At 53.2% G+C, this 23,415-nt stretch overlaps 1 protein-coding gene across 1 annotated transcript in view; it reads right to left on the reverse strand.

Annotated features, from left to right (window-relative positions):
* The window catches only part of HSPA12A (heat shock protein family A (Hsp70) member 12A), a 66,360-nt gene extending 45,409 nt beyond the window's left edge, over nt 1–20,951 (reverse strand). The window contains exon 1 of the mRNA XM_055300411.1: nt 20,782–20,951. Coding sequence (XP_055156386.1) covers nt 20,782–20,824 — 43 coding nt within the window. The 5' untranslated portion in view covers nt 20,825–20,951. The remainder of the gene's footprint in view (nt 1–20,781) is intronic.
* Between the last annotated feature and the right edge of the window lie 2,464 nt (nt 20,952–23,415).

The raw sequence follows: 23,415 nt of genomic DNA on the forward strand, positions 1-23,415 counted from the left end.
GTGGATATACTAAAAGCCGCTGAACTGTATGCTTTAAAATGGTGAATTTTATGACAGGTGGCAGGTTGACTTTTTTTTTTTAAGATTTTATTTATTTAATCATGCGAGACAGACAGAGAGAGAGAGGCAGAGACACAGGCAGAGGGAGAAGCAGGCTCCCTGCAGTGAGCCTGACATGGGACTCGATCCCGGGTCTCCAGGATCACACCCTGGGCTGAAGGCAGCACTAAACCGCTGAGCCACCCAGGCTGCCCAGGTTGATTTTTTTTTTAAGATTTTATTTATTCATGAGAGACACAGAGAGAGAGAGAGAGGCAGAGACACAGGCAGAGGGAGAAGCAGGTGCCATGGGGGACATGGGACTCGGTCCGGGGTCCCCAGGATCAGGCCCTGGGCCGAAGGCAGCGCTAAACCACTGAGCCACAGGGGCTGCTCGATTTTTTTTTTTTTTTATGATATGTGAATCTCAATTAAAAAAAAAAAATCAAAGAGCTTCCAGAAGCCACCCAGGAAGGAAAACTATCCCCTGTCCCGCCTGCGCTCAGGAGCGCGCCCTTCCTTCCTCCCTGGAAGTAGACAGCAGTCACTCCCACCATGCTGGCCACCACTCCCTCCATCCCTGGGCAGACGCCAACCTCTCTGCCTGGAAGAATTTGCAGCAATTCTCCTGGAACTTGTCCCGCAGTGACGCTGGCTGCCCATCCCGGCCTCGCCGAGTGGGCCAGGGTGATGACGGCTGGCACCAGCCCCTCCCCAGACACCCTGCCCTTTGGCAGCAGGTGAACGTGGGCCCGGAGCAGGGACGGCGCCCCAGCCACCAGCTGTGTTTTCACTTTTCCCCTGGACGCTCTGAAGCTGCCGGCTGGACAGAACCGAATGCCAAGCCCCATCCTGATGGAGAACTGCAGACAGACGACTTGTCGGTGCTTCCCCCGCAGACAGGCAGTTTCAAGCTATTCTGGAATACATGCTAGAAGATGGCCAATAACCTGCAGCCTTAACTAGCCCTCAGCGGGATCCCCACCTCCTCTTGTCAGGAGGGCAAACTGCATCAGCACTAGAACATTCTTCTGTGTAACTACTTGGATGTACCGCTGCCACTGAGCCAGGGTCCTGGGGCTGGCAGGTGTTCAAGAACCTGCCTGAGAAATTGCTGCTTCCAGAAGATTAAAAAGAGAGAGAGAAGGCAAATGCATGAACTATCTACTGCAGCCTGGACGGAGGGGCTCCCAAGGGGGTGACGCAGAAGGAGTGCTTCCCAGGATGCTGGACATCCATCCCCAGGGACCAAATGCCCTCTCAGCACAGGTGGCCCTGGCACTTGTACACAGAACACTGCTCACATGGTGGCAAAGATTTCCATGGTAGCAGGAAGGAGAGAAATCCCATGCAGAGACTTTTAAACACTTTTTAAGTTTAAAATCCCTCAATCTTACTTTTTTTTATACAAAACCTTCCATGAGGGATTGGCATTCTTACAAAGAAAGAATTAACTGGGTTAAGATATTGATTAACTTTAGATTTTGCTAAGTTAAGCACGCATGGCAAAATTTCAAGAGAAACTACTCTTGAAAGGATTTCAAATGGAATATCTACTTCCAAAGTGGCAAAGGGAGATTAAAAACAAAGAAAGAAAACCAACGAACAATTCCCCCAGGACCAAATTTGCTCAAAGTCTTTTCCCAAGGAGTGGAAAAGCCATGCAAAGGTGCTTTCTGGGCAACAAGGCTGACGTCCTCAGGCTACTCCACAGAGCAAGGGGGAAACCCCAAGCCACAGGACCCAGAGTATCTCCCAAAGCATCCCGTGGCCCACCTGAGACCAAGCAGCTTTGATGAGGTATAAATATACTACATGAATCCCCAGGAAATAACAGACATCCTGTGTTTAGGGGCCACAGGGAGGCCACACAGATGGCCCTAGCTGCCCACACACCCTGGAGCACGTGCACATGTGGACTTCAGTACACTCAGCCTCCAGGACCCCTATTTCAGGCACCACAGTGCCCAGGTAGGCAAGAACCAAGGTCCAAGGAATGGGGCTTTGCACCCCCACCCCCATCCATAAATGGCCAACTGCCCAAGCTGGCGACTAGGAGAGATTGCTGGGGCATCCGTAAGCCCAGGTGGTCTGTCTGTGGCCTTTTTATTACTGTTGTCCCACAAGCCTGTCCCTCCCAGGATGCGGGCCTGCCTGCTTCATTAAGCCCAACCATGTGCATAGGCAGGTTCTCTGACTTCATTGTTATCTTTAACAGCTCCTTCTGGAACTCAATTAATCAACAGCCATCTCCTCTGCAGAGCAGAGTGACCAGCCTGACTCCCCGCAGCCACACCCTTTCTGAGACGGGAATGTCTGAGCACAGGGCAGTGACCTCCTCCCCTCTAAGAGATGACCTCCAGGAGGTGCCCACAGGAATGCTCCCGACTGGGATAAGTGGGAGCTGGTGACAGGGCCACCAGCACAGGTCAGCTCTCCCTGCCCTCGTCTCCCTGCCTCTCTCTCACCACAGACCCAGTCTAGAAGGTCCTGATGATGTAAACACAATTCTGCGGACATTCCGGGTTGGTGAACAGGAAGACCCCAGAAGCTAAATATGCTGTGGGGAATCTCTACCCAAGCTGAACACATGCCTGCCCTAGGACCCAGCAACTCCAGGACGAGGATTCTACTCAAGGGAAGTGAGTGTATATAGGTTCCACAGAGAGATCTGTTCCAGAATGTTCGCAGCAGTTTTTTTTCGCAATCACCAAAAACTGGAAACAATCTAAACATGCACCAACAGGAGAATGGATGAACCGAGTGTGGTATAGCCGTACGATGAAACCGTACTCGGCAGGGCAATCGCTTCCCAGTACCTGGGAAGTTCCTCCACTCTGGTGCACGTGAAACAGTCGCCTGTCCCCCTTGAGCCCCGTGTGCCTATGCATGCTCTCCTATGCCCCATCCCCATCGGGCTGCCATTAGGCTTATCTAGTGAACATGGCATCACGCGCATATTTAATTCAGGAGAATCTGACTAGGAGTTATCAGGCCAAAACGGGGTGAATGATTTCAATTTAAATATTGTAATTAAGAAAACTGTAAAATTCTATTTTGCACTCTTTATTAGACACTGGGATAAATGCCACAGGGGGCCTGAGGTGGAGGAGGCAGTCCCAGGGTGGTGATACTTGACTGGCATCTTCAAGGGCAAGTTTGCTGAGTGAACAAGATAGAGCGAGAACACCAGGCAAAGGGAATAGCATGGTCAAAGGCAGAGAGGTGTGGAGAGCTTCCCAAGGGCCCCCTGCTCTGCCTCATTGCTGCTCCCCTGGATCACATCACAACCACCAATTTTATCAGGTCACTCCAAGCCTTAAGCATCTACTGTGGCTCTCTATCGCCCGACATATCAGACTAGCTTGTTAACCAATCAGATGCCTCCATTAGCCCCTCACCACCACCCCACCAATATTATTGTCCCCATAACCCCCTGCACCAGCTGGACTGTTCTCTGCCATCTGGGAAGCCATCTGCCACCCCCCAGGCCCGGCTCATGCACCCGTCTGCAGGGAGAAAAGGCCACCACTGTCCTTCCCTTGGGAGGAGCCGACCCTCACAGCTTCCCTCCAACCAGGCAAAGCCCCGGGCTACTCTTCCAGGGTTTGGGCTGGGATGGAAAACCTGAAGTTGGCTGGGCCCAGGAAGATACCCAGTTCCACCTTTACCAGCTCTACCACAGACAGAACTGTGTCCTGGGCCTCAGTTTTCACAGCTGCAAAGTGGATAATAACTACTCCCCCTCACAGGGCTCTATGAAGATACAAGGGAAGACCTATAAGAAAATTCTAGCACTGTGCTGGGGACAGAGCACAAGCTCATCTGCTATCCCAAGGCCCAGAGCACGCATGTACTGGCTGAGGATTTCCACCTGAATCTCCACCTCAGAGCCACTAAGCCTCTGCCCTGGACCATAGAAGGCCACAGCATCACATACGCACCCCCCAGAAACCATGGCAGGCCAGCAGGGTGACGACCAGCCCCTGGTCCCAAGGCTGGCCAAGCTGACTCATGCTGCACCCCATAGCCCCACAATCTCTACCCACAATGAATACATCTCTGCCTTAGGACCTGTCAATTCCACAACCAAGATTCTACTCAAAGGAAGTGAGTGTACATATGCATCCACAAAAAGATCTGTTCCAGAATTTTCAGTGAGTTTTGGGTTTTTTTGATTTTTTGGTTTTTTGTAAGCTCTATGTTGAGTAAAAGACTCTGGACCTGAAGGAAGATTCCATCCATGTGAAGGTCAAGAACAGGTACATGTGAAGTGAAAGATGTCAGAACAATGGTTCTGACAGAGTGGGTAGATATAGCCTGGGACAAGGCATGAGGGAATATTCTGGAATGATGAAAATATCCTATATCTTGCCAGCTGGGGTGGTTACACAGTGTATCAGCTTCTTATTGCTGCTCTAATAAATTATTATAAACACAGTGACTTAAATCCAGAGAGTTCTGGAGGTCTCACGCTTCTGGAGATCTCAAGTCTGAAATGGGTCTCACTGGGCTAAACTCAAGGCCCTGCCAGGGCCATGTTCCTTCTGGAAGCTCCAGGAGAAAAGCCATTTGCCTGCTTTTTTCCAGCTTCCTGAGGACGTCTGCAGTCCTTGGCTCGTGGCCCCTTCCCCTGTCTTCAAAGCCAGCAGCAGAGCAACTTCCCATCCCTGTCTCTGACCTTCTGGCCTCCTTCTTTTACATATAAGGACCTTTAGGATGACACTGGGCCTACCCAGATAATTCAGGATTATCTCCTCATCCCACGACCCCCGATTTCATCACATCTGCAAAGTCCCTTTGCCATGTAAGGATGTTCCAGGGGAGCAGGACGTGGACATCTTCAGAGAACATTCTTCGTCCTACCACACGTGGAATGCATGCATGTAGACATCCATCGAGCTGTACACTTCACACTCAGATGTTTCACTGCATATCAAATACACCCATAATCACAGTTCTAAAGAGTGCACAGGGAGGGCTATGGGTGTCATGTTCCCAGAACGGCTTTGCAGGCACCCCCTCACTGAGTCCTCACTCCATCCTGCATCATTGCTCTGCTTTAGAGAAACCAAGGCATAGGTGAGAGAAAACCTCTCTTGCAGCTGGCAGGACACAAAGCTAGTCTGAGTCCCAAGTCTGAGGACTCCCTAGTCCTGCTCCCCAACCTCACCAAAGACTTCTGCTATGGGGGTCGGGAAGGCAGCACTAAGGAGAAGAGGTTTCCCTTAATGCCCCACTTTTACTGCGATGTGGGTACAAGAATTTCCCCTAAATCTGCTCTAAGAAAAACAATGGGACCAGGGGGATGAGAAAAGAAAAGTCAAGGTAGGCAGTGGAACTCCAGATGCTGTAAACCAGAGAGCCCTGCCTGTCTAGTGGGGGCAGAGACCCAGGCTTTTATGGGAACACTCTCATTCATTGCAATTATAGGGAAGGCACTGAAATAGGTGAGCAAGCGTTTGTCCACAGGCGCCCAGCTAGCCACCTGGCACAGCCCACCGCCCCTCCCGCCTCCTCCAGGCCCACCAGCAAACAGCAGCCTCGGCCCTGCAGGGCCTCGCACTGAGCCTGCTGCAAGGAAATAAAGTTGCCCCTGTGACAAGGGACCAGACAGCTCCTGGGGTAAGGCCACGCTGGCAGCGGTAATGAGGCCTCCTGCCTGCAGCCGGTCCACCTTCCAGATGGGACCAAAGGCTCTGCTCCCACCACCAAGGCACCTGCAAGGAGAAGGGCTGGGGCTTCCAGGACATTTTCCTGGATGTTCCTCCGGCATCCCTGATCACACCCCAATATGTGGGGCCCAGATCACCTTTACCCAGGTACTAGCAGAGCTCTGGGGAGCCAGCCATGGCCAGAAGCGCCCCAGGCAAGCACCTCAGGAGCTCTGGGATGAGAGGGTGAAGACTGCTCTCCAGCAGCTCGCCTCCCCCCCCCCACACACACACACACACGCCTGCACAGAGCCGTGCACTGGTGACTGCTCAGCCCCCCTGCTCCCAGGGTGTTTGGTGTAATGGAGCAAGGCTTCTTGGGGGTGGCATTCTTGCCACTGGGAGCAAGGGATGGGAGTGAGAATGACAGAAATGATCCAGGACAAAAATTTTTGAAGAACACAGACTTTGGGCTCAGAAACCAAGAGGCCCACCACCCACTCTCTCCCTGAGGAACTTTAAGCAAGGACCATAAACTTTCTAGCCTCTGAGTCCTCGTTCATAAAAAGAGGATAATACCCATTAGCTCTGGTGCTGGGTTTCACGAATGCCCATCTATTTGCTTTGTCTCCCTATGCCTGGCAATTCTGGAAGACTGAATGTCAAGGGGTTAACAGGGCTGACTCTGGGTGTAGGGTCCTGACTGGTCCCTCTTCTCTCTGGATTATGTGTTCCTTGATGAACATGCAATGCTTTGGTCGTGAGAAATAGAGTTCTCTTTTTTCACCCAGTACCTACCCAGAACAGCAGCATGGGGACAGAGGAGGTGGCTGGGTGGCTTGGGGTGAGGAGGGTGTGAGGTTGGCTTTCATGCATCACTTCCTGCAACCCCCTGGGGGTCCTACTGTCTGTGACAGAGCTGGTCCTGCCCAAGGCCCCCGCCTGCTCCTCTGTTCCCTGCACCAGGACCCCAGTCTCCATCAGCTCCCAGTGATCACCCAGCTCTCACCTCCTGGGGGCCAACTCCCTGCCAGACAAATCTTCCCAGCAGCAGCCGGGATGGGCTTTACTCTTCAGCTCCAGCCTGCAGATGAGGAAACGGAAGCCCAGGGAGATTTCCAAGTCTACCCTTGGCCTCACAGCAGGTACTCCACAGAGCTGAGACTGGAACTCAGGACCTGAGTTCATCCTGCAATCCCACACTGCCTCCCGCGGGAACAGAGACTGGAACTCAGGACCTGAGCTCATCCTGCAATCCCACACCACCTCAGGGACCCCTCCTAGAAGGGGATCTAGAAATGCCTTGGCCTCAGCCTCCTCCAGGACTAGGAGTAGAGGGAGTACACTAGATGGGTGTCACTTCAAGATTTGACCCTCCCCCACCCAACGTCCCCAAATGCTCCCTGCCTGAAATGGGCCCTCCTGGTGCTAAGACACAAATCCTGCCACCCTGCACAGTTGGGGTGCAAAGTGGTGCAAGAGGGTGCTCTGTTTGGGGTCCCAGGCCTCATTCTGGGCTCCAGCCTTTCCAACCAACACTGTCCGAGGCTTTAATCATCTACATCTGGTCAGAGCCCTGGTGTTCAGTTGCCAGAACTGAGCACAACAAGCCTGGAGCTGGCAGTGTCTGGGAGGTGACCATATGGCCCCCTATGGCCCCCCTGAGCCTTGGGGGAAGCGGGCCAGGAGGGTCACCTTGAGTTGGAAGCATATTCACAGATAGAAATCAATCTGCAAATTCTCTGTGAGAGGGGCACGGGTTGTGAGCTGGGCCTGGGCAATGGTGCGAGGGAGGAGCTCTCAGGGTAGAAGTGGGTGAGGGGCTGTACCTCGGGACCCGGAATCCCAGACTGCTCTTCAGTAGGTCACGGGATGAGCGGGGGCCATCCCTCTGCCACAATCAGTGTTTTGGGTTTCTGTTTTTGTTTTATTTTTTTTTTTCTGTTTTTGTTTTAGAGCTTATTTCAATCTCACCATTAATGTTTCATTAGAAAGTGGCCCTGCACCCCTCCCCCACACTCAGATTTTTGATGGGCAATCCTAACGGGACCCCCGCTGCATTCTGCAGCATATCTGGATTCTCTTCAGGCCTTACTCTATGGGAAGACGTGCCCCTCCCATAATATAACGCAGCGAGGAAGTCGGTTTCTCCATATGAATATGCATTCGATGCCCAAGGTAGCGATACAGATAATAAGCAGGACAAAGGGCCTTCCTACTGCGCCTTGATAAATCCCATCCTGCTGGCTCCTCTTCCTTCCGGAAAACCTCAGGCTGTTCCCCAGCATGTGACACTTTGGGATTTCGCTACTGAATGTTCAGGAAGACCCAAGGAGTGCAATGTTAGGGCAGATACGATGTGTATGACCAGCTGAGTTCTTTTGGGTTCATTTCTGAATGAACTATACGAACTCCAAGGGAAGACCTAATGGCTTCTTCTTCTAATGGCTCTTAGTCTTTCCCTTCTCTGTCTGCCTGTCTCTCTCCCTCCCTCTCCTCCATCTCTGTTACTGCCTCTCTCCCCATGCACACACACACGAATATTTACATGTGCACGTGTACACACACACACATACACACACACACAGCAGCCCGTCCTGAGATGGCTCCGATGGGACCCAGACAGCCCCATGGCACCATCGGGTCTTTGCTGGGTCTTCAGCACCTCTGCTCACCACTCTTTTTATGATTGGCCCCCAGGAGCTTGGTGCTCAAGGTCAGACCATCCCCTGCTTCCCAAATCCCTCTGGGGTATCCCTGACACTCTCCGGCACAGGCTTGGTACGGCCACCCCGATGTCCCTATCCTCAGCGCCACCCCCATCCCAGGATCTCAAGCCAGACAGGCAGAGTGTTAGTTTGCATAAGGGACAGCCTGACCTGATTCTGTCACTAGGTCACTGCATGCTTGTAAGGTCACTGCCACTTTCTAGGATTCTGTGTCTTCATCTGGAAAACGAAGACGCTGGCTCACAGGGTGCTGAAAGCCCCCACCTGCAGCCTCCAGCTCTACCCATTTCTCACTTGGATCACGAAGCTAAACGGATGGCTGATAAACACCCAAAGGTACAGAGCCCCTCCCTCACATCTCCACCAATTCCTTATTCCATGATGCCTCAACTTACCAAGCAGTAAACCTCTGCCCCAAATTGCTGACCTAGTGGTATGAAGTTTTTATTTGCCAAGGACAGACACACCCTGAAACTCTTTTTTTTTTTATTAAGCCTATCATCTGCTATTATATTTGACTTGAAGGAGAAAGGAAAATAGGACTGCATTGGTTATCTGTTGCTATTAGAAACAAGAGTGAAATTTTCCACAGGTTTCCATCTATTCTCTGTCTATACAGCCCTCACCTAGGAACCATCGACTGTCAATGACTTAATTCCTCGCACAGGGACTGTCTGCAAGAGGCAATCACTTCCTGCCCACCGGCCAGGGCTCCCCGCTGATCCCCTCATCCAGCAAGTGACCCCGCCCCTGGCCAGGGGTAACAGTTCCAGGAGCAGACAGGCCTCCCCTGGGAATCTGGATTGAAGCCAGAAAGAGCCTGGGGAGCCCACACCCTGGGCGTGCAGGGAGGGAGGGAGAGGCTACAACCCCAGGTAAAGCAGCACTTAGAGACCAGGATGGAGTGGGGAGTGGAGGGGGAGGACTCCAGGCTCCCAGCTCATTCTCTGCTCCATGCAGCATGGAGGGAGTTCCAGAAGCCATCCCAGGATCCTCTCTTAAATCTCCTTTTGGGCTTCCTCTAGCTGGAAAGCATTTAGTTACCCGCCACTAAAAGCCCTCCTTAATGCTGGCACGAAAGATGGGCCACCACCATTGTTGAGGCAGGAACAATGCCAAGGAAAGAGAAAAGGCTGCCTTGGGGCTTCACCAGGGAGGACTCGCTCAAAAGACTTGCTCAATTGGACTGAGCACCTGGGCCCTCTAACATAAACCGTTCTCTCTTCAAACACTCCCTTAAAAAAGTAATTCCTGCAGGGAGGGTCAAGTCATTATGGTACTGATGGCAGAGAGGTTCAGATCCCCAAACTGTGGAGCCCTCGCTGCTTGGGAGGGGGCTGGCCGACAGGAGCGCTGAGAACATTCCAAGGCCAGCTCTGGGCTCAGCCGGGAAGCGTGCAGAGACAATCGGCCTGCATTCTCACGCTGGCCTTGCCAAGTACCTGGGAGCAGCCTCTGCGGGCCTCCTTGGCCTCAGTGTGCCCGTCGGTAACACCAGAGGGTCGGCCCAGGCCAGACATTTGACAGACTGGGCCCCACGGGGCTGGCGATGCCACCTACGGCTCTGTTTCCTCAACAGCTTCCGTGTCCTCTTTGAAAACAAGACTCCTGACGTCTGTACTGTACACAGTTGCTTATCCCAACCGGCAGAGATGGCCCCTCAAGGACAATGAGGAAAGGAAAAGAAAGGAAGGAAGTGATCAGAGGAATTTAGCCACCGGTCCATGGAAACATGGAGACAAACAGAGAGGCCAGCTTGTGGCCTCTGAGGCAGCAGGCCTGAGCCCTGGCACCTGCATCATCTGTGTCCCAAGCCGAAACCAGGAATCGAGGCACAGAGAGCACTGTTCCCAGCCACGGGAAAACCCACAAACCCTAGGGTCTTATTTACAAAAAAACACGAGCTAACAAGGAGGATTTTACTGCCACACGCTAGCAAAACTCACCTCCCTCTGAGATCTGGGGGTGCTTAGCTGGTGCATCGTACAGAACTTACCTACCCGGAACCTTGGTGTTCTGATGGTAAAAGCGGAACACAGTAAGCAAAACTACTAAAAAAATATGCGATGAGAAGTAAAACAGTCTCAAAAGTTCAGCAAATGTATGAAGAAATGAGGTAAGAGAAGGTAAGAGAAGAGGCTCTGCCCGTAGGCCGCGTCCTCTTAGGCCCCACTCTGTAACAGGGCAAATACTTGTAAACGGACACTCATCCTACAGCAAACAGAAATACAAGCATTTCTGCCACAGTGTGGTCTGTTTCCCTGAAAGTCCTCACACTCTGCAAAATCGCACACTAAAAATAAAAGGATTCACGGGAAAGACAGTGTTGGTGCCTATCACTCAACACTTACGGGACCTTGTCACTTGAGCCCTTCCCAAAATAGTCATGGCTCTAGTAACATCCATTCACAGTGAGCTGCACCGGCTCCTGGACCCAAAACCCCATCCAGTCATTCATTGTCTAGTGCTCCTTCTTTGAGATGATGGGCCTTGGGGGCACTCACTTCCTACAAAGACCACTCTCATCAAAGTCCAAAACCCTACCCAGGGTGTCTTAACAAGATAATGCCAGTCTGGCTCCTTCATCAGCCCTCTTGGCTTCTCCATTCAGCGTGAGGGGGTGGAAAGACATTGAAACAGCCACAGCTTGCACTAGAAGATGTACCTGTAGACTTCCAGCCTTTTTTTTTTTTGGTTCTTCTGTTGCTCCTTAATCATGAGAAACAAGTTCTAATCTATCAAAACACAAACACCTGGGAAAAATTGTCAGTGAGCCAACAGCACTTCCACACATACCATCATCCCCCCATTTAACAATCATGGAAACACACGCTGTAGACCAACAACCAAGTAATTTCTTGCTTTTTTTTAAAGATATTTATTTATTTAGAGAGAACACACGGGCGTGTGAGCAGGGGGAGGGACAGAGGGAGAGAGAGAATCTCCAACAGACTCCACAGGGATAGAACTCATGCCCTTGAGATCATGACCTGAGCCGAAACCAAGAATCGGACACTTAACCCATTGGGCCACCCAGACACTCCCCACCTTTCTTCTTGTTTTTAACATTTTGTTTGACCAACAATTTCAAGTGTAAGATAACTAGAAGTTGCTTTTCAGATAATTTGACTATAAGGAACATCTGATTTACCACAGGCAGGCTTCTTGACATCACACATTCACAGAAAGTTGTAAGAAGTGAGTGAATCTAACCCGCAAGCTGTTCTAAAACATAATGCAATTTTTTAAAGTTTATACTTTTAGTCAAACTGACTCAGATTCAAAGTAGCCACAAATTCTTTGCAGCACCTCCCATGGAGAGGTAGATCTCTCTCCCTACCCCCCAGTATCTGGTGGGCCTCGTGACTTGCTTTGACTACTAGAACGCAGAAGTGAGAGCATACAACTTCTCAAAAGGCCTTCATTGTGACCTCTTACTCATCCTCTCGCCACCCTGAGACCACCATGGTAAAGAAGCCCAGCTGACAGCCAGCATCCACCCCTGGGCCACTGAGTGAGAACATCTTGGACTCTCTGGCCCAGTGGAACCATCAGATGCAGTCCGGTGAGTGACCCCACGCAAGACCAAGAAAAGAAGCATGTAGCACAGAATCCTGCACAAATAAAATGGTTACTGTTTTAACCCATTAAGTTCTGGGATGGTTCATTGCATAGCAAACATAATGTGACATCTTCTAGACATTTCACCAATTCTTTGATATTTTAATACCTCTACCCACTTGGGAGCCACTAAACCTTTTATTTAGGTCTCAATGATTTTATAGACCCCTGAGAAGGGGCTAAACCAATCCCCCAAAGTGGTAGTGTCTCCAAGGACCCTACCAGGAGTGATTAAAAGCCAAGAGCTAACCAACAACCCCAATTCCGGGAAGATATCATGTAGCTGGACATAAACATAAAACCCCAAAAAGGAATAGCTGCTAACATTCAAACGACTCCTGAGGGAGGCTGAAGGCTCTCTAACCAATGCTCCTTAGGCAAGACCCCAACCTTCGTGGCTGTAGTACACTGAATAATAGCACCCCACCAAATACATCCCGGTCCCAATCCCTCCAATTTACAAATATGTCATTTTACATGACAACAGGGATTTTGCAGATGTGATTGCATTAAGGATCTTGAGACAAGGAGGCTGTTTGGGTTATTCAAGTGGCCTCAGAATAGGCCTTTTTTTTTTTTTATTATTATTGGAGTTCAATTTGCCAACATATAGCATAACACCCAGTGCTCATCCCATCAAGTGCCCCCCTCAGTGCCCGTCACCCAGTCACCCCACCCCCCACCCGCCTCCCTCAGAATAGGTCTTTACACAAGAGCCCTCAGCAGAGGGAGGCAGGAGGGGTGGAGTCAGCCAGAAGATGTGCAAGTGGAGGCAGAGGTTGGAGTGAGGTGCTCTGAAGATAGAGAAAAGGGCCACGAGCCAAGGAATGCAGGCAGCCTCTGGAAGCTGGAAAAGGCAAGGGAGCTGAGCCTCCCCCAGAGCCTCCAGAAGGAACATGGCTCTACCAACACCTTGACTTCAGCTCAGTAGCACCCACTTTGGACTTATTTCCAACCTGCAGACGATAAGATAGTAAGGTTGTGTTGTGTTATGCCACTGAGTTTGTGGTAGCTTTTACAATGGCAATAGGAAACTAACACACCAGATAATTCCCCCTGCCTGCAAGAATGTAACTCAGGATTATTAATCATAATAAAAGTAACAGCTAATAATAATAACTAATATTAATTCAGTGTCTGCTTTAGGGCTGGCATTGTACTAAGTGCTCTTCTTATATAAACTCATTTAATCCTCACAAAAACCACGTGGAGAAGACTATTACAATCCATATCTTACAGATGAAAAAAACTGAGCTTTCCAGAGGTTTAGTAATTTGCCAGGGCCACGGAGCAGGTAAATGGCACAGCCCAGGGTTGAACCCGGGCAGCCTGGCTCCAGATCCCAGGTTTCATCATGACAACTCCCAAATCAAACCAGCAGTGAGAACGATCAATTACAGCCACTAAGTGAACATCTTCTATGTACCAGGCTCATGCTTAGCACTTGACTTATATTCTCTCATTTCATTTTCCTGGCACCCCGCTGGAGCAAGATTACTAGTCATCCTTGTTTACAGAAGAAGAAATAGAAGAGCAGCAATGTTACAGTGAGGAGTTAAACACAGCTGAACCCAGAAGTGTCTGAGCCTAAAGCCCGGGTTTAACCACACATCCTACTCTCATCCCACTTGAGGCCCACGTGGCTGAGGAAAGAACAGAGAGATAAGAAGCACAACCACAGGATTTATCTCTCAAACTGAGATACCCAGAAAATGAAAGAAGTCACTATTAATAATTTCACCGGGACAAGAGGTATAAACCAGAACTGTCCCGGCAAACCTGGACACAAGGGCACCCTCAAAATAAGGAGATTAAAACCCAGGCCATAAGCTACAGTTCACAGTTCCCTGGGAGGGACCCTGTGGAGTCCCACCTGACACCAGCCCCACCTGACATCCTTAGCTGCCAGGTCATGGTCAAGGCTGGAAGAGGAGGGGTAGTCCTAGCAGAGCTCAGAGCAGTATCTGCAAAACTCCAGGTCTGGAGTCTCAGCCCAGAGACAGGGCCCATCCAAAGGCAGACTGGAAGTCCCCCTGAGAGCAGAGGTCAGCAGCCCTGGATAGAGTCCAGGGATACAAAAAGACCTTGAACCCTACTAGTGCTCTAATCAGGAAGCCCAACAGGGAGCTCAGAGGCTTGGCAAAGGGCCATCGGGGTGTTAAATGTGGCCAAGAGCTTGAGACACCCAGCTTTCCGAAGTTCTGGGCCTGCTGGCCAAGAAGCGATATGGACTGAGACTCAGGCTGGGGTCTGCCCCTTCCTAGCTGTGGGATCCCAGGCCAGCCCTCTTCCCCTCTGAGCCTCCTGGACAAAACCCAGCTACTGATAAATGCCCTACCTATATCTACAGGATCCATAATACTAAATAATTACAGACAACAGCAAATGAGCCATAACCTTACCAGAGGTTGTGGGAGTAAACAAAGTCTGCTTTGAAATGTGTACTATTGATTATTCCCACTTTATAGATGAGGAAACTGAGGTGGGGTGGGGGAGGGGCTAAGTAACTTGCCCAGAATCCCATGGCTGGTAAGTGGTAAAGTAAGAACTAGAATCCAAGCCAACTGTCCCTGTAAAATTGCAGGGAAACCTTCTCTCCTCCCTGCATGGTCAATGTAAAGCAGCACGTTCTTGTTCAGGGTCCCTGATGGGGGCCCACTGCCCTATGGCCAGAGTTGACTGTGGTGACCCATGGACTGGGCACTAGTTCTCACCCGATTATAAGATTTACTGGCAGGCTTTGCAAATCTACTGCCTTTCCCTGGATGGTCTAATTCCAGAAGGTCTAGGAATAAGAATCATAGGGACATTCCCCCAGGTGATTCCTAAAGCATTTCTCTTCCTGTTCAGGCCCTTCTGGAGACCGATTTCCAGAAAAGAGAATGTCTCAAGTCTGGTGCTCCTATATCCCTGACCTCCTCTAAAACTCTCCGGTCTCCCTCTTACCCAGAGTGCGGCCTCAGCACAAAGCCTTCCAAGGGCAACAGCATCTGCCTCAAGTGTTCTGACCATGTTCTGGTTTCCATGCATTTTCGCTGTGGTCACCTTCTGTTTATGGCAAGTGACACAGGTTTCCCATTTCTGGAACTAACATAAGTCAGACTCTTAAAATAAATGCATTTTTCAACAAACATCAGATCAATTTTAAAAATAATTAACAAATCGCGGTTTAGGTGGCCAGTACATATGGAGTCAGGAAGGTACATCTCAAGTGGCTGAAGACTGAGAAGTTCCCTAAGGATAAGATGTGCCCGTGCAGGTTTTGCTGACAGCCCTGAGTTCTGTTCTAACATCACCCCTCTCCCTGCCACTATCTCACCCTGAGGAATGTACTCAATCCCTCTGAGCCTCTTTCCCCTCGTGTAAAACCTCCCACTTCATGGAGTATTTATGAAGATTAAATGAGACAATACAAGCAAAGCATTTAACACAGAGCTGGTGCTTACAAACTCTGCTGACTCGGTCTAGCACCAGGGAATGAACCGTGTCGGATGCTCCTGCCCTCCGCCCCCCCCCCCCATGCTGAGGTCCCAAGTCTGAAATCCAGATAGGTGGTAACTCACTGATTCTCAAACTTGGCTGTTCATCCAAAAAAAGTCCTGATATAATAATTCTGGAAGGAGGCGTAGGCATCAAGACATTGATAAAGCTCCCCAGGTGATTCTAATAGGCAGCCAGGATTGGGAACTAACCCCAGGGGGCTTCCGGTGACCAAGAAAGTGTAGCTTCTAATACTACATGCTCCAGGACCAGCCCCAGCTGCCTTCATTCTTGCTTCCCACCAGTGGACTCTGCAGACAGGGGAGAAAAGGCGCTCAAGGAGGGCTGACTTCATGTTTGCCAGGAGAGAGGTGTTCATCGCTTGCACGGCCTTGCTTCAGAACCGAGCACTGAAGATCCAAAAGCATCAGGACCTGAACATAATCCCCACATAGACCCAAGTCAGAAGAACCCAAGCAGAATCTGCCCTCCTTCTAAAGCCTCCAAAGAAAGCAGACCAGCTGGACCTGCAGCGGTAATCCCAGGGGGGCATCTAGGAGGTAGAGACAGGAAAGCCACCTCTCCCTTCCTCCAGTGAGGAAAGAACTTGCTAAATTCCTGCCCCTCTGATATCTGCTCTGCTCCCACAACACACCTAGGCAGGCTTCACAAGCCCCTTGTCCAGACCAGGGAAGGAAAGCTTAGCTGAAGTTCACATGCGCTTTGGGCTCCAAAGCCACATTGCTCCTTTACCCCTCTGTACCTGTTATTGCCCATCTCGGAGCAATGGACTGGGAGACATTTCCAATAAAAGGGAGGCAGCAAGGATTTGCAGAACCCAGAGCAGTGGGGTCAGCGTCAGTTCTGGGCAGTGCCTGTACTTCTTGGTCCCCTCCTTGGCTCGTCCTGCTTTCCTGGCAATGTCCAGACATGCCTGCAAGTGGAAGGCACTCGCTCCCCACCACATGCTGCTCATTCACTAAAGCGCCTGGTTCCTCCCTGCTATTCTAATTATGCGCAGCAATAATAAAGATGCTTTCTCCCTTACCAGAAGCCTATTTATGCAACGAGAGAGCATTTCGCCCCCACGATACTGAGTCGTCACTCAAACCCTTGTGGGAATCAAAGTCGCATCTCCTCAAGGATTGACTGAGCCCTGCCTACCCCCCTTCAGCCCTACAGCTTCCACCCACTCCTGAGCACCCATGTTTCTAGAAGCACCGCTTTGCTGCAGAGTGGGCAGGATGCAGATGCCATTCCCCACCACTGTGCTCCCTTGTGGATTACTGATATTCATTTGACACACAGTAGGGGGTTTATTGAGCACCTGCTATAGGCCCTCACCAAGAGCATGGAAATGAAAGACATAGTTTCCTGCCCTTGTCAGGAGAAGAGGCATTAATAGAAAAGCACCAGCTTTTATGGTCCACGACTGATTCACACCCCGACCCCAAGCGTTCACTGGCTGGGTGCTTTGATTCCTTGGCTGGGCAAACTATCCAATTCCTCAAAAGGCTCAACTGCCTCATTGGCAAAATGGGGTAATAATAACACCAAGCTCATGGGGTTGTTGGAGGAGTCAGTGGGGTATACACATATAAAATTGGAACATTGTAAGCACTCGGTGAACACTAGGTGAGATTACCAACAATCAGTTCCGGCAGCTCTAGTACCACGAAGGCAAGACCTCACCAAGATGGATGAGTCTGGGAAGGCTTCCTGAGAAGTGATACCTGAGCTGAGTTTTGAAGGATAAGTAGGAGTTTGCTAGAGAAAGGGAGGACATTCCTGGCAGGGGGGAAGGGGGGTGGCAGGAGGGCTAAGGGAGTTCACAGAACTTTGGGAAACAGGACCACGACCAGTGGCCTCCCACTTCCATCTATAGTTTGGTGGCCATGGGGTAGCCAGACTCCACTAGTCTGTGCCCATTCTTTCGGACCCTCGGTGGAATTTCCTCAGGGTCCTATGACATGCCAGGCACGTGCTAAGAGAGGCTGGACAGCTTGACCACCTCCTCCCTTCACTCAAGCCCACTCATGGCTGTGCCACGCAGGCCTGGCAGCTTTCTCCTGGGTGAAATGGGGGTAACAGGGCCTCTCTTGTAGCCATTCATTCCATAACAAATGTGGGCAGGGCCAAATGATATCATTCAATATTTTCAGATTTCAGCATAAACTGAAATCCTCAGTCCTCAGTAAATGTCAATGTTCAAAATGTTTTTATTGTGATTAACTGCCGGGATGTTAAGAATCCAGGATCGAATCCCACATCGGGCTCCTGGTGCATGGAGCCTGCTTCTCCCTCTGCCTATGTCTCTGCGCCTCTCTCTCTCTCTCCGTGACTATCATAAATAAAAAAAAAAAATAAAAAAAAAACAAATAAAAACAAAAAAAAAAAAAAAAGAATCCCTTCTCTAAACCCCAACACCTCCAGGAGGCACCCCCAACACATGCAACCCCCCAGTCTGCCATTCCTCTCCTTAACCCCGTCCCCACCCTGGAGCAAATTACCAGGTGTCTGTTGCCCACACCTACCCCTGACTGGATCACCACAGGAGCTAGCCCAGCCTGACCACCCCTCACCCCCCTGTTCATCTCATCCTTCTAGGGCTCCCTGTGTTAACTACTGCAGGTCTTCCTGGGGGCAGGATTGAAGGTCATCTCAGCTTTTGCTGTCCAAAGCTCTAAAGATTAAAAGGTAGCCCTTCTGGCCTTATAAATTAACTTAAATGTTCTATTAAGGAAACTTGCACACATATACAAAGGGAATAGTAATGAACCACCATGCGCCCATCACCCAGTTTCCACAGCTACCATATTCTGCCAAAATATTTTCTGGCCACCCTTTTTGGCACATCCCACCACCCAGGGCTCCCACTGCTCACAAGTCCTAACATAGTTTGATCCCTCCAACGTTCATCCTTTTGCAGCAGAAGCATCCTTGAAATAATCCCCTGAAGAACACCCTTTTTATGTTCCTAGTAGAGTAGTAATCACTGGCCACACCCACAGGAGCTACCTAGGATGGCCCCAAAGGGCTGGAGCTCAGGAATTGGACGGTCTGAGTCCAAATCAATACTTCCTAGATGTGTGACCTTGGATAGGTCACTCAACCTATGTTTAGATTTCCTACCTGGGGGAAACATGAATTCTGGTAACAGATCTGTTGTTGAGGCTTTAACAAATGAAATAATGTATGCTCACTGCCCAGCACAGTAAACACTGAGTGAAGGAAATCTTAGAAATAGATGTGTTAGATGATGGGTGAGCAGGCTCTGCTCCTGTGAGATACTATTAATATCTCCCATTTTGGAGATGAAGGCATGGGAACCAAGAGAGACCCAGCAAGTTGCCAGGGACAGCCTGCTCTGTGTCCCAAGTCCATGTGTTGGATATTCTCACAGGCTGCCTTGAACTGCAGATCACTGGAAGTGAAGAAACACTCTAGAATAGACACAGGCGAACAGTGGCAGGTGGCCCAGCACACCCAGCATGTGCTTCCCCATCCTGGATGGGGAGCTCTCCCAGCCTGAGGATAGGCAACCACACAGCGCCTCTGTGTGCATGTGTCTGCAGGCTAAAGGTGCTGAATTCCATTTTGCAAGACAAATGGTGGGGGGGGGGGGGGAGCACATCCCTGATCGCTCTTCTGATTTCACACATCCTATGGCCAACCTTGCATTCAACACAGCCATCCACTATGTATCCCAGCATGAGAAGCAAGAAACTGGTTCACTAACTTAGGCTTAGGAAATCTGATGTCCCTCTCTATCATCCTACATTTTTTTTTCCAATTTAAATTAAAAGCTGGGGCGGGGAGGCGGGGGGGGGGGGGGGGGGGGTAATGAATCAATCCAGTTGCTGAGTGATATCCAGACAAAGCCGCCAGCCCCATGCCGGCGTTTGCCAGCTGGGGAAAGGCAGGGGCGGGGGCAGATTTGGATGCGTGTTAGGGCCCAGCCATTGCTCTGGCCTGGGCTCTCCAAGGCCCCTCCCAAGAGTGAGCCCCGTTAGGATATCCCCCTCACCCCCCCCCCCGCACTCCCCCACTACTGCAGTGCCGAGTGGGGAGGCACCTCCCAGATCTGCAGGAACAATGGGCTGGGGAGGGGGCAGGTGCCTCTCAGAGCGCGGCAGAGGGCGGGGGCCGCGGCCCGAGGCTGCAAGACTGCAAGCACCCCGCCCGTGGTGGCTGCGCTGCCATTGGACTCAGTTTCCCCAGCTTTGAGGTCCCCTGCAGAGCTTTTCCTGGATGAATTTCCCTTACGTCCTAGGCGTTTTAATTTCATCCTCGCCGGGCGGCTTCACCTGCCGCTCGCCGGAAGCCACCCGGCTTCGCTCCCCTCCAGCGGCTGCTCCTGCTGAAAAGCCCCCGAGGTCAGGGACGCGCGGCGCCTCCGTGCGCCCAACTTTCCCCACTTGGGACCCACGATCCCGGCCAGGCCGTCTCCTCCGCCGGCGAAACCATGATTTACAGCCCCGTGCTCCAGACGCTGCTCCTCCTCTTCCCCCGCTCCCGAGTCCTCTCCGGGTCCTTCCCCGGCACCCCCGCCCCATCCGAGCCCCAAGCACGCTCCCCGCAGAAAGCGGCCATGGCACATTTGCGGGAGGCGAGCGTCCGTCCTCCGCACCGGGCGCCGCCGTCCTCTCCCCCACCCCGAGCGACGAGGGGGCCGCGGAGCCCCCGCCGCTCCTCCCTCCCAGGCCCGCAGAATCCCTGGGGATGGGCGGGGCGGCCGCGCGCTGCAGCCCAGCCCGGAGCTGCACCCCCACTTCGCACGCACGCCCGACCCCGGGGGCGAGGGGCCGGCTCCAGACCCTCGGTCTGCCCCAGGCCCCCACCCCCGCCTCGCTGAGTCACGGAAACGAGCCGCGGGGGCTGCCGGCCCTCCCCTCGGCCAGCGCGGGCGCCCGGCTCAGGGCGCGGGGGATGCACCCCGTGGGGAGGGGGGCTCTGCGCCCGGGTCGCAAGGGGCCCCGCAGGCGGCGCCGCCCCGGGCCGGGGGTGGCCGGGGCGCTCGGGCGGGGGCTGCGGTCCCCGCCGCAGTGTCCGCACCCCGGCCGGGAGCGCAGCACGTGACCGAAGGGCCGGAGGCGGCCCCCGGGACCCCCGCTCCGTCCCAATGGGGCAGGTGTCCAGGGGCGCGCGCCCACTTTCCCGCGGCCCGAGGGGGGGGGGCTTGCGGGGCGCGGGGCCGAGTGCGCTCACCCCTGCCCGGCCCGCCCGCCGCAGCCGCAGGACCCGCGACCCGCGCTCACCTCGGGGCCCCGCGTCGCCGCCGCCCGCCTCCTTGTCCGCCATGGTCGCGCAGCCCCCGCCCGCGAGAGGAACCTCCGGCGCAGCCCCCGAGCCCCTGCGGGTCCCCGTCCGCGTCCTCGGCGGCGCTCGGGCCGGGTCTGAGGCTCCGGGCAGCGGGAGCACTGCTGTGACGCGGCCGCCGCCGCAGCCCGGACTCCTCCCCGCGCTCCTCCCGGGCCCGCCCCGCCCTGGCCCCGCCCCCGCCCCCGCCCCGCCCAGGCCTCACGCCCCGCCCATAGCTCCGCCCCGTGCGCACGCCCCGCCCCTGGCCCCGCCCCCAGGCGCACGCCCCGCCGCAGCCCGCCCTGCGGGAAGGCAGGGGAAGGCAGGGGAAGGCCGGCGGGGGCCCCGCTCGGCGTGTGCCCGCCCGCCCGCCCCCCAGCCGCGTCTCCCCGGGTCCGGCCGCTCCCCGGGGCTGGCCCCCGCGCCGGTCGCCGCCGAGGTGGGGCCGGGCCGAGGTGGGGCCGGGCCGGGGCGGGGCGGGGCGGGGCGGGGCTGGGCGGCTCGCCAGGCGGACGCCGGCGCAGTGAAGGCGCGGGGCTGGGCGGGCGGCGGGGCCGGGGTTCAGGTCCCCTCCGCCCCCGCGCGCGTCCGCTCCTGCGGGGACCCCGGGCCGAAGCCCCGAAGCCCCGCAGCCGGCGCTCTCCCGAGGAACCCGGCCCGGCCTCCACGGAGGGTTTCTCTCCCCCGGGGTCCCGGGAGGGCGGGCAAGGGCCACAGCGGGGACGAACCCGGAGCGGCCGGGACTCCGCGGGATCCCACGCTGGCCGCGGAGGCTGCAGTCGCGCTTTTCCATATATGGGTTCCCAACCCGGCCCTCGTGAAAAGTCTGAGAATGACGGCATTAATAATGCAGAGCTTCGGCGGTCAAGGATTCATCCTCCCTGTCCTCTGGCTCCGCGCCACGGGCACCTGTTCGCCCCTGGCCGGGTGGCTTCTGGGGCCCGCTGTGCAAGGAGGCGATGAGGGTGGTGATGAGACCCTAACGACCACCGTTACTGGGCCCTTCCGTTATGCCTGGCCCTCTGCTAAGTGCTTAGGAGCCTTATCTCATTTGCTCCGCATGACTCTCAGAGCTGGGGACTAGTGGTCCCCATTTTGCAGAGAAGGAAACTGAGGTTTAAGGGATTTCAGGGGTGATGCCTAGAACAGAGGTATTAAGTAAGCGACCAAGCTGGGATGACGACCACTACCCCTCACACCCTGAGATGGGCCACAGCTCTCAAAGGGTACAGAATAGAGGCTTCATCCTACAACCAGGTTATGGAGGAGGTGGAACAGGGTGCTGCCGGGAGAGCCCAGAGACCAGCCTCCGCTCAGAGAGTGATGTTAGGGTGATGAGTTAAAAGGATAAACTGGGTCTCTGTCTGCCTGAATTGAAAATCCACAACACGCAGTCTCTGGCTGTGCATGAGACCATGAGCTAATATTTAATCTCTCTGAGCCTCAATATCCTCATCTGTGAAATTGGGTAGGTGAGAACCCACTTCGTAAGAATGAAGAAGGCTAGATGAGCTGATGCACGTAGCATGCACTGCTTGGGGGTCTGGCACATGGTAAGCAGTCCAAAAAGTATTAGATATTTATTTTTTTTATTTTTATTTATTTATGATAGGCACACAGTGAGAGAGAGAGGCAGAGACATAGGCAGAGGGAGAAGCAGGTTCCATGCACCGGGAGCCCGATGTGGGATTCGATCCCTGGTCTCCAGGATCGCACCCTGGGCCAAAGGCAGGCGCTAAACCGCTGCGCCACCCAGGGATCCCCAAAAAGTATTAGATATTATTAAGTCACAGGCACCTTTTTACAGTGGACAATGGCCAGTTGTTCAGGACAGTGGGCAATGACGGACACTCCCAGGGTACAGAACACTGTTTTTCTACAGAGTGCCTGCCCCCCTACCAGGACTACTTGCCTGCTGAGACAATACCCCACTATCTCAGAAGCAGACTCAAGACACGGCCCAGAGGCCAAGAGCACACGGCACCAAATGCAGGCCGGAGAAAGCATCTAGGCGGTCGCCCAAGTGACGAGACTAACCCTGCATCAACGCTCCTAGCTTGCCTTCCCAGTTCTGCTCCTGTATCCCTGCTGAGGGAGGCTGGCCAGGCTGAGGCCACATGGATTGGACAGCCACCAGCATGTGTCCACTGAGCGCCAGGGTCACACAGACTCGTACCTAACCAGTGAGGCCAGAAAGAGTTTTTTATCTACCACAGTTCTGATTAAGTCTGCGTTCCAAACCATGCTGGGCTTCCCGTCATCTACAAGAAACTCCCTAACTCTTCAGCTTAACGTTCAACACCTTTGACAACATGTCTCGTCTGGCATCTCTCCCGAGAAGTCTTTCTTCCACCAGCCTTCCTCGGGCATGGTTACAGTCTCTATCTGTCTCCACGTTGGAGCCCTCTTTGCCTCCCTGGTCTACCTGCCCACCTCCAGGCATCCTTCAGGGCCCCAGTCGGAGGCCCCCACCCTACCTCCCAGTCTCCCATAGTGATCTACACACTCACACGTCTTTATTTTTCTCCTCCTTCTACCCTGCTGCGTGGGCAGCTCAGCACTCAGAAGCCTCCTCTGTCTACCTGCAGACA

This window comes from Nyctereutes procyonoides, unplaced genomic scaffold (assembly GCF_905146905.1).
Source record: "Nyctereutes procyonoides isolate TBG_1078 unplaced genomic scaffold, NYPRO_anot_genome, whole genome shotgun sequence".
In the NCBI taxonomy this organism is placed as follows: domain Eukaryota; kingdom Metazoa; phylum Chordata; class Mammalia; order Carnivora; family Canidae; genus Nyctereutes; species Nyctereutes procyonoides.